General features: G+C 48.3%; 1 protein-coding gene across 4 annotated transcripts in view; it reads right to left on the reverse strand.

Annotated features, from left to right (window-relative positions):
* LOC139402502 (VPS8 subunit of CORVET complex) overlaps positions 1-12,296 on the reverse strand; it is a gene marked incomplete at its 5' end in the record, with an annotated part of 111,893 nt that overhangs the window by 30,023 nt on the left and 69,574 nt on the right. For all 4 annotated transcript variants that reach the window (XM_071146487.1, XM_071146489.1, XM_071146488.1 and 1 more), the window contains 3 exon segments: positions 5,624-5,665; positions 8,991-9,162; positions 9,586-9,755. In XM_071146487.1, the coding sequence (XP_071002588.1) occupies positions 5,624-5,665; positions 8,991-9,162; positions 9,586-9,755 (384 nt within the window).

Raw genomic sequence — 12,296 nt, forward strand, 5'->3', positions numbered from 1 at the left:
CCGTCATAGTAACAACCAGGTTACCACAGACAGCCTGCTGGACGTCACCGTCATAGTAACAACCAGGTTACCACAGACAGGCTGCTGGACGTCATAGTAACAACCAGGCACCACAGACAGCCTGCTGGACGTCACCGTCATAGTAACAACCAGGTTACCACAGACAGGCTGCTGGACATCATAGTAACAACCAGGCACCACAGACAGCCTGCTGGACGTCACCGTCATAGTAACAACCCGGCACCACAGACAGCCTGCTGGACGTCACCGTCATAGTAACAACCAGGCACCACAGACAGCCTGCTGGACGTCACAGTCATAGTATCAACCAGGCACCACAGACAGCCTGCTGGACATCATAGTAACAACCAGGCACCACAGACAGCCTGCTGGACGTCACCGTCATAGTAACAACCCGGCACCACAGACAGCCTGCTGGACGTCACCGTCATAGTAACAACCAGGCACCACAGACAGCCTGCTGGACGTCACAGTCATAGTAACAACCAGGCACCACAGACAGCCTGCTGGACGTCACCGTCATAGTAACAACCCGGCACCACAGACAGCCTGCTGGACGTCACCGTCATAGTAACAACCAGGCACCACAGACAGCCTGCTGGACGTCATAGTAACAACCCGGCACCACAGACAGCCTGCTGGACGTCATCGTCATAATAACAACCCGGCACCACAGACAGCCTGCTGGACGTCACCGTCATAGTAACAACCCGGCACCACAGACAGCCTGCTGGACGTCATCGTCATAGTAACAACCCGGCACCACAGACAGCCTGCTGGACGTCATAGTAACAACCCGGCACCACAGACAGCCTGCTGGACGTCACCGTCATAGTAACAACCCGGCACCACAGACAGCCTGCTGGACGTCATCGTCATAGTAACAACCCGGCACCACAGACAGCCTGCTGGACGTCATAGTAACAACCCGGCACCACAGACAGCCTGCTGGACGTCACCGTCATAGTAACAACCAGGTTACCACAGACAGCCTGCTGGACGTCACCGTCATAGTAACAACCAGGTTACCACAGACAGGCTGCTGGACGTCATAGTAACAACCAGGCACCACAGACAGCCTGCTGGACGTCACCGTCATAGTAACAACCAGGTTACCACAGACAGGCTGCTGGACATCATAGTAACAACCAGGCACCACAGACAGCCTGCTGGACGTCACCGTCATAGTAACAACCCGGCACCACAGACAGCCTGCTGGACGTCACCGTCATAGTAACAACCAGGCACCACAGACAGCCTGCTGGACGTCACAGTCATAGTAACAACCAGGCACCACAGACAGCCTGCTGGACATCATAGTAACAACCAGGCACCACAGACAGCCTGCTGGACGTCACCGTCATAGTAACAACCCGGCACCACAGACAGCCTGCTGGACGTCACCGTCATAGTAACAACCAGGCACCACAGACAGCCTGCTGGACGTCACAGTCATAGTAACAACCAGGCACCACAGACAGCCTGCTGGACGTTACCGTCATAGTAACAACCCGGCACCACAGACAGCTTGCTGGACGTCACCGTCATAGTAACAACCAGGCACCACAGACAGCCTGCTGGACGTCACCGTCATAGTAACAACCCGGCACCACAGACAGCCTGCTGGACGTCACCGTCATAGTAACAACCCGGCACCACAGACAGCCTGCTGGACGTCACCGTCATAGTAACAACCCGGCACCACAGACAGCCTGCTGGACGTCACCGTCATAGTAACAACCAGGCACCACAGACAGCCTGCTGGACGTCACCGTCATAGTAACAACCAGGCACCACAGACAGCCTGCTGGACGTCACCGTCATAGTAACAACCAGGCACCACAGACAGCCTGCTGGACGTCACCGTCATAGTAACAACCAGGCACCACAGACAGCCTGATGGACGTCACCGTCATAGTAACAACCAGGCACCACAGACAGCCTGATGGACGTCACCGTCATAGTAACAACCAGGCACCACAGACAGCCTGCTGGACGTCACCGTCATAGTAACAACCCGGCACCACAGACAGCCTGCTGGACGTCACCGTCATAGTAACAACCCGGCACCACAGAAAGCCTGCTGGACGTCATAGTAACAACCAGGCACCACAGACAGCCTGCTGGACGTCACCGTCATAGTAACAACCAGGCACCACAGACAGCCTGCTGGACGTCATAGTAACAACCCGGCACCACAGACAGCCTGCTGGACGTCATAGTAACAACCCGGCACCACAGACAGCCTGCTGGACGTCATAGTAACAACCCGGCACCACAGACAGCCTGCTGGACGTCATCGTCATAGTAACAACCCGGCACCACAGACAGCCTGCTGGACGTCACCGTCATAGTAACAACCCGGCACCACAGACAGCCTGCTGGACGTCATAGTAACAACCCGGCACCACAGACAGCCTGCTGGACGTCACCGTCATAGTAACAACCCGGCACCACAGACAGCCTGCTGGACGTCATAGTAACAACCCGGCACCACAGACAGCCTGCGGGACGTCATAGTTACAACCAGGCACCACAGACAGCCTGCTGGACGTCATAGTAACAACCCGGCACCACAGACAGCCTGCTGGACGTCATAGTAACAACCCGGCACCACAGACAGCCTGCTGGACGTCACCGTCATAGTAACAACCCGGCACCACAGACAGCCTGCTGGACGTCATAGTAACAACCCGGCACCACAGACAGCCTGCTGGACGTCACCGTCATAGTAACAACCAGGCACCACAGACAGCCTGCTGGACGTCATAGTAACAACCAGGCACCACAGACAGCCTGCTGGACGTCATAGTTACAACCAGGCACCACAGACAGCCTGCTGGACGTCATAGTAACAACCCGGCACCACAGACAGCCTGCTGGACGTCATAGTAACAACCCGGCACCACAGACAGCCTGCTGGACGTCACCGTCATAGTAACAACCCGGCACCACAGACAGCCTGCTGGACGTCATAGTAACAACCCGGCACCACAGACAGCCTGCTGGACGTCATAGTAACAACCCGGCACCACAGACAGCCTGCTGGACGTCACCGTCATAGTAACAACCCGGCACCACAGACAGCCTGCTGGACGTCATAGTAACAACCCGGCACCACAGACAGCCTGCTGGACGTCACCGTCATAGTAACAACCCGGCACCACAGACAGCCTGCTGGACGTCACCGTCATAGTAACAACCCGGCACCACAGACAGCCTGCTGGACGTCATAGTAACAACCCGGCACCACAGACAGCCTGCTGGACGTCACCGTCATAGTAACAACCAGGCACCACAGACAGCCTGCTGGACGTCATAGTAACAACCAGGCACCACAGACAGCCTGCTGGACGTCATAGTTACAACCAGGCACCACAGACAGCCTGCTGGACGTCATAGTAACAACCCGGCACCACAGACAGCCTGCTGGACGTCGCTGTCATAATAACAACCAGGCACTACAGACAGCCTGCTGGACGTCACCGTCATAGTAACAACCAGGCACCACAGACAGCCTGCTGGACGTCATAGTAACAACCCGGCACCACAGACAGCCTGCTGGACGTCATAATTACAACCAGGCACCACAGACAGCCTGCTGGACGTCATAGTAACAACCCGGCACCACAGACAGCCTGCTGGACGTCACCGTCATAATAACAACCAGGCACCACAGACAGCCTGCTGGACGTCATAGTAACAACCCGGCACCACAGACAGGCTGCTGGACGTCATAATTACAACCAGGCACCACAGACAGCCTGCTGGACGTCATAGTAACAACCAGGCACCACAGACAGCCTGCTGGACGTCACCGTCATAATAACAACCAGGCACCACAGACAGCCTGCTGGACGTCATAGTAACAACCCGGCACCACAGACAGCCTGCTGGACGTCATAGTAACAACCAGGCACCACAGACAGCCTGCTGGACGTCACCGTCATAATAACAACCAGGCACCACAGACAGCCTGCTGGACGTCATAGTAACAACCCGGCACCACAGACAGCCTGCTGGACGTCATAGTAACAACCTGGCACCACAGACAGCCTGCTGGACGTCATAGTAACAACCCGGCACCGCAGACAGCCTGCTGGACGTCACCGTCATAATAACAACCCGGCACCACAGACAGCCTGCTGGACGTCATTGTCATAGTAACAACCCGGCACCACAGACAGCCTGCTGGACGTCATAGTAACAACCAGGCACCACAGACAGCCTGCTGGACGTCATAGTAACAACCAGGCACCACAGACAGCCTGCTGGACGTCATAATTACAACCTGGCACCACAGACAGCCTGCTGGACGTCATCGTCATAGTAACAACCAGGCACCACAGACAGCCTGCTGGACGTCACCGTCATAATAACAACCAGGCACCACAGACAGCCTGCTGGACGTCATAGTAACAACCAGGCACCACAGACAGCCTGCTGGACGTCATAGTAACAACCAGGCACCACAGACAGCCTGCTGGACGTCACCGTCATAGTAACAACCTGGCACCACAGACAGCCTGCTGGACGTCATAGTAACAACCAGGCACCACAGACAGCCTGCTGGATGTCACCGTCATAGTAACAACCAGGCACCACAGACAGCCTGCTGGACGTCAGCGTCATAGTAACAACCCGGCACCACAGACAGGCTGCGTACCAAATGGATACTCCAGATTACCTATAGAGTGCAGTAGGTTTGTAGTGGTCGATTTGGGACACAGACAGAGTCAATAACATCCAGCTATCTAGTGTGACATAACAGTCATCTTCACAAGGCCACCACAGTCTGGACAACAGAGAGAAAATAACTAACAGATAAACAGTGATAGAATTCAAGTGAGAGAGGAAGCATAGGAGCGAGAGGGGGAGAGAAAGAGGGAGAGAGAGACAAGTGATTGAGTATTTCCAGAACCTTCATTAAACTCAGCCACTCAGAGCGAGAGAGAGTGTTTCCAGAACCTTCATTAAACTCAGCCACTCAGAGAGAGAGAGAGAGAGTGTTTCCAGAACCTTCATTAAACTCAGCCACTCAGAGAGAGAGAGAGAGAGAGAGTGTTTCCAGAACCTTCATTAAACTCAGCCGCTCAGTGTTTGGATATTTATTTACTAGACAACTAATTTGAATAAACCAATTACACGCCATTCAGATGGCAGAATGGTCTGCTACAGTCAGACACATAGCTAGCTGGAGAAAACACCAACAAAACTAATCACTGTTCTTTATTTTCTCCTGGGGGGGGAAGGGCTGTTGATATAGACTAAGTAGGTGAAAGACAGAAATAGAGTATGAGAGAGAGACTAAGAGAAAGAGCAGGAGGGGAAGAGAGAGAAAGGAGAGAGTAAGCGAGAGAGGAGAGAGAGAAAGACAAGAGATTTTTGTATTGTTTATATTTCACTTTTGTTTATTATCTACTTCACTTGCTACAGGCAATGTAAACATGTTTCCCATGACAATAAAACCCTTAAATTGAATTTAAATTGAGAGAAACAGACAGAGAGAGAGAGAGAGAGAGAGAGAGAGAGAGAGAGTGTAAGACAGACAGATGGGCTGGCTGGATGCAACATATGAGAGGTTACCCACAACAGTCCTTACCTTTTTCCCATCTTCCCCTGCTTCCCTGGACATCACGTTGGTCTAAAACAACAAGAGAAATGACCATCAGAAAACAGAATGAAGTGACAGACAGATGGAGAGAGGAAGAGAGCTCTGTGTGTCGCTTCTCTAAAGGTTATCTAGCAGGACAGTTGTCTAGTTGTGTGTTGCTTCTCTAAAGGTTATCTAGCAGGACAGTTGTCTAGTTGTGTGTTGCTTCTCTAAAGGTTATCTAGCAGGACAGTTGTCTAGTTGTGTGTTGCTTCTCTAAAGGTTATCTAGCAGGACAGTTGTCTAGTTGTGTGTCGCTTCTCTAAAGGTTATCTAGCAGGACAGTTGTCTAATTGTGTGTTGCTTCTCTAAAGGTTATCTAGCAGGACAGTTGTCTAGTTGTGTGTTGCTTCTCTAAAGGTTATCTAGCAGGACAGTTGTCTAGTTGTGTGTTGCTTCTCTAAAGGTTATCTAGCAGGACAGTTGTCTAGTTGTGTGTTGCTTCTCTAAAGGTTATCTAGCAGGACAGTTGTCTAGTTGTGTGTTGCTTCTCTAAAGGTTATCTAGCAGGACAGTTGTCTAGTTGTGTGTTGCTTCTCTAAAGGTTATCTAGCAGGACAGTTGTCTAGTTGTGTGTTGCTTCTCTAAAGGTTATCTAGCAGGACAGTTGTCTAGTTGTGTGTTGCTTCTCTAAAGGTTACAGTTGAAGTCGGAAGTTTACATACACTGAGGTTGGAGTCATTAAAACTCGTTTTTCAACCACTCCACACATTTCTTGTGAACAAACTATAGTTTTGGCAAGTTGGTTAGGACATCTACTTTGTGCATGACACAATTAATTTTTCCAACAATTGTTTACAGACAGATTATTTCACTTATAATTCACTGTATTACAATTCCAGTGGGTCAGAAGTTTACATACACTAAGTTGACTGTGCCTTTAAACAGCTTGGAAAATTCCAGAAAACGATGTCATGGCTTTAGAAGCTTCTGATAGGCTAATTGACATCATTTGAGTCAATTGGAGGTGTACCTGTGGATGTAATTCAAGGCCTACCTTCAAACTCAGTGCCTCTTTGCTTGACATCATGGGGAAATCAAAAGAAATCAGCCAAGACCTCAGAAAAAAAATTGTGGACCTCCACAAGTCTGGTTCATCCTTGGGAGAAATTTCCAAACACATGAAGGTACCATGTTCATCTGTACAAACAATAGTATGCAAGTATAAACACCATGGGACCACGCAGCCGTCATACAACTCAGGAGATGAATGTACTTTGTTGCAAAAAGTGCTAATCAATCCCACAACAACAGCAAAGGACCTTGTGAAGATGCTGGAGGAAACAGGTACAAAAGTATCTATATCCACAGTCAAACAAGTCCTATATCGACATAACCTGAAAGGCCGCTCAGCAAGGAAGAAGCCACTGCTCCAAAACCGCCATAAAAATGCCAGACTACGGTTTGCAACTGCACATGGGGACAAAGATCGTACTTTCTGGAGAAATGTCCTCTGTTCTGATGAAACAAAAATAGAACTGTTTGGCCATAATGACCATCGTTATGTTTGGAGGAAAGGGGGAGGCTTGCAAGCTGAAGAACACCATCCCAACCGTGAAGCACGGGGGTGGCAGCATCATGTTGTGGGGGTGCTTTGCTGCCGGAGGGACTGGTGCCCTTCACAACATGGATGGCATCATGAGGGAGAAAAATGATGTGGATATATTGAAGCAACATCTCAAGACATCAGTTAGGAAGTTAAAGCTTGGTCGCAAATGGGTCTTCCAAATGGACAATGACCCCAAGCATACTTCCAAAGTTGTGGCAAAATGGCTTAAGGACAACAAAGTCAAGGTATTGGAGTGGCCATCACAAAGCCCTGACCTCAATCCCATAGAAAATGTGTTGGCAGAACTGAAAAAGCGTGGTCCTACAAAAAGGAGGCCTACAAACCTGACTCAGTTACACCAGCTCTGTCAGGAGGAAGGGCCAACATTCACCCAACTTATTGTGGGAAGCTTGTGGAAGGCTACCTGAAGCGTTTGACCCAAGTTAAACAATTTAACTTTTTATGGCTGCAGGGGCAGTATTGAGTAGCTTGAAAAGGTACCCATTGTAAACGGTCAGCTCCTCAGTCTCAGTTGCTAATATATGCATATTATTAGTAGTAGTATTGGATAGAAAACACTCTAAAGTTTACAAAACTGTCAAAATATAGTCTGTGAGTATAACAGAGCTGATATTGCAGGCGAAAACCAGAGGAAAATCAAAATTGGAAGTGGCTTCTATTTTGAAAACTACTGGTTCAATAGCCTCCCTTTGCTGGATTTAAAGGGATATGAACCAGATTCATTTTCCTATTGCTTTCTCAAGGTGTCAACAGTCTTCAGACATAGTTTAATGCTTTTATTTTGAAAAATGAGCCAGAACGATAACATGGCGTCAAGTGGTCACATAACTTTTGCTCGCGCAACAGAATTTGGACAGCCATTGTTTCCCCCTCTCCTACTGTGAAAGACATGTGCGGTTGATATATTATCAATTATATATTTTAAAAACAACCTGAGGATTGATTATAAAAAACATTTGACATGTTTCTGTGGACATTATGGAAACTATTTGGAATTTTTGTCTGTGTTGTCGTGACCGCTCTTTCCTGTGGATTTCTGAACATTACGCGACAAACAAACGGGGGTATTTTGGATCTCAAAAATAATCTTTATGGAACAAAAGGAACATTTGTTGTGTAACTGGGAGTCTCGTGAGTGAAAACATCTGAAGATCATCAAAGGTAAACGATTAATTTGATTGCTTTTCTGATTTGTGACCGAGCTACCTGATGCTAAGTGTACTTAATGTTTTATCGTACGATCGATAAACTTATAAACGCTTGGATTGCTTTTGGCCTTAAAGCATCATTTCAGATTCTGTAAAGACAAGTGGATTAACAAAAGGCTAAACTGTGTTTTCCTATATTGCACTTGTGATTTCATGAATATAAATATTTATTGTATGTAGCGCTATGCTATTCAGCGGTTGTTGATGACACTTATCCCGATATCGGGATTGCAGCCATAACAAGTCAAAGGCAATGCTACCAAATACTAATTGAGTGTATGTAAACGTCTGAGTTTACCAAAATTGGGTTTGTTTTCGAATTCTTTGTGACTCTGTGTAATCTGAGGAAATATGTGTCTCTAATATGGTCATACATTTGGCAGGAGGTCAGGAAGTGCAGCTCAGTTTCCACCTCATTTTGTGGGCAGTGTGCACATAGCCTGTCTCTCCCCTCTCACGAGCAGCTACTATAAAATAACACACAACCAACCCCATTAACAGGTCTGAGGTCATATTCTGTGTGATGTCACTGACTGACCTGTGCGAGGGAGGTGCTTCGCCCCCTCCCGGTCTCCGTGGTGACCCTGTTCCCGCCCCTCCCTCTCTGTGAGGAGATACACTTGTAGCAGCTCCAGACCTGCAGCAACCTGGGCTCCGCGTGGCCACTCCCCTTCCGCTGCAGACACTGGCAGTGGTACAGGTGGCCGCAGCTACACACACACACACACAAGGTGTTAACAGCATTACCGTGTGTAGAGCCTTCACTACAGCACCAGCCTGGGAAATGTTCAGTGAGGTGACAGGTTCAGAACACTGTACTGTAAACAGATCTGACACCATTCCTCCTCTATCAGAACATTGTACTGTAAACAGATCTGACACCATTCATCCTCTATCAGAACATTGTACTGTAAAAATATCTGACACCATTCATCCTCTATCAGAACATCGTACTGTAAACAGATCTGACACCATTCATCCTCTATCAGAACATCGTACTGTAAACAGATCTGACACCTTTCATCCTCTATCAGAACATTGTACTGAGAGTGTTGTGGTGACGACCTGAATATGATGATGTCATGACAGCGGTGGTAGAGAACACACGTGGATGTGAGTGTTGTGGTGACGACCTGAATATGATGATGTCATCTGGGCTGTCCTGACGTCTCCTGTACTGCTGCAGGCAGATGTTACAGTGGTCCTGACGGGGGTGGAGCCCCCTGCTGACCGCCGCTCGCAGGTGAGACAGGGACCAGTGGAGGTCATGGTTCAACAGACTGGTGGTCGTCTCCAGTAACGTCTGGGGGAGGGGAGAGAACCATTTGATTTACTGTATCCTGGTCCCAGATCAGTTTGTGCTCTGGACAAATGTTTGAAAGAGAACTGATGGATTTACTGTTCTCTTCCCCTGGAAATTATTTCTCACAGAATCAAACATTCACATTCACAGTACTGTACAACCCACCAGTCATCCTCTAGTCTCTCAGCATGTTAAATAGTACTGTACAACCCACCAGTCATCCTCTAGTCTCATGTTAAATAGTACTGTACAACCCACCAGTCATCCTCTCTAGTCTCTCATGTTAAATAGTACTGTACAACCCACCAGTCATCCTCTAGTCTCTCACGTTAAATAGTACTGTACAACCCACCAGTCATCCTCTAGTCTCATGTTAAATAGTACTGTACAACCCACCAGTCATCCTCTAGTCTCATGTTAAATAGTACTGTACAACCCACCAGTCATCCTCTCTAGTCTCTCAGCATGTTAAATAGTACTGTACAACCCACCAGTCATCCTCTAGTCTCTCAGCATGTTAAATAGTACTGTACAACCCACCAGTCATCCTCTAGTCTCTCATGTTAAATAGTACTGTACAACCCACCAGTCATCCTCTCTAGTCTCTCATGTTAAATAGTACTGTACAACCCACCAGTCATCCTCTCTAGTCTCTCATGTTAAATAGTACTGTACAACCCACCAGTCATCCTCTCTAGTCTCTCATGTTAAATAGTACTGTACAACCCACCAGTCATCCTCTAGTCTCTCATGTTAAATAGTACTGTACAACCCACCAGTCATCCTCTAGTCTCATGTTAAATAGTACTGTACAACCCACCAGTCATCCTCTAGTCTCTCAGCATGTTAAATAGTACTGTACAACCCACCAGTCATCCTCTAGTCTCATGTTAAATAGTACTGTACAACCCACCAGTCATCCTCTCTAGTCTCATGTTAAATAGTACTGTACAACCCACCAGTCATCCTCTCTAGTCTCATGTTACATAGTACTGTACAACCCACCAGTCATCCTCTCTAGTCTCTCATGTTAAATAGTACTGTACAACCCACCAGTCATCCTCTAGTCTCATGTTAAATAGTACTGTACAACCCACCAGTCATCCTCTCTAGTCTCTCATATTAAATAGTACTGTACAACCCACCAGTCATCCTCTAGTCTCATGTTAAATAGTACTGTACAACCCACCAGTCATCCTCTCTAGTCTTTCATGTTAAATAGTACTGTACAACCCACCAGTCATCCTCTCTAGTATCTCATGTTAAATAGTACTGTACAACCCACCAGTCATCCTCTAGTCTCTCATGTTAAATAGTACTGTACAACCCACCAGTCATCCTCTAGTCTCATGTTAAATAGTACTGTACAACCCACCAGTCATCCTCTCTAGTCTCTCATGTTAAATAGTACTGTACAACCTACCAGTCATCCTCTAGTCTCTCATGTTAAATAGTACTGTACAACCCACCAGTCATCCTCTAGTCTCTCATGTTAAATAGTACTGTACAACCCACCAGTCATCCTCTCTAGTCTCTCATGTTAAATAGTACTGTACAACCCACCAGTCATCCTCTACTCTCTCAGCATGTTAAATAGTAGTGGAGGCCTCAGGGAGGGAGAGAGGAGGCCTGGCATGGACACAGTACCACTCAACTTCACACAGCTCTATTTCACTGCCATTTGGGAAGCTGAGAGCTATTCACTTATCCTCCTATGGACTGTCCTGTCATTTCATGTCAGAGAAGACTGGAGGAAAGGAAGGGGGAGGGAGTAGGGAGGAGAGAGAGAAAAATAGGGAGGAGAGGAAATAGGAAAAGATGGAGAGGAGAGGAAAGAGGAGAGAGGACAGGAAAAGAATGAGGAGAGGAAGAAAGGAGAGGAAAAGGAGAAGAGGAAAGAGTAAAAGGGAGATGAGAGCAGAGAGGAGGGAGAGTAGAGAGAGGAGGGAGAGTAGAGAGAGGAGAGAGATGAGGGAGAGAGGAGAAAAAGATGAGGGAGCGGAGAGAGAGAGAGGAGGGAGAGTAGAGAGAGGAGACAGAGGGAGAGTAGAGAGAGAGGAGAGAGAGGAGGGAGAGTAGAGAGAGGAGGGAGAGTAGAGAGAGGAGAGAGATGAGGGAGAGAGGAGAAAAAGATGAGGGAGCGGAGAGAGAGAGAGGAGGGAGAGTAGAGAGAGGAGACAGAGGGAGAGTAGAGAGAGAGGAGAGAGAGGAGGGAGAGTAGAGAGAGAGTAGAGAGAGTAGAGAGAGGAGGGAGAGTAGAGAGAGGAGGGAGAGTAGAGAGAGGAGAGAGAGTAGATAGAGAGGAAGGAGAGAAAGAGAAGGGAGCGAGGAGAGGAGAGAGATGAGGGAGAGAGGAGAAAAAGATGAGGGAGCGGAGAGAGAGAGGAGGGAAAGAGGAAAAGAGGGGAGAGGGGAGGGAGAGGAGAGAGAGAGGAGGGAAAGAGGAAAAGAGGGAAGAGGAGAGAGAGAGGAGGGAGAGAGAGGAGAGAGAAGAGGGAGAGTAGAGAGAGAGAGGAGAGAGAAGAGGGAGAGTAGAGAGAG

This window comes from Oncorhynchus clarkii, unplaced genomic scaffold (genome assembly GCF_045791955.1).
Source record: "Oncorhynchus clarkii lewisi isolate Uvic-CL-2024 unplaced genomic scaffold, UVic_Ocla_1.0 unplaced_contig_8902_pilon_pilon, whole genome shotgun sequence".
In the NCBI taxonomy this organism is placed as follows: domain Eukaryota; kingdom Metazoa; phylum Chordata; class Actinopteri; order Salmoniformes; family Salmonidae; genus Oncorhynchus; species Oncorhynchus clarkii.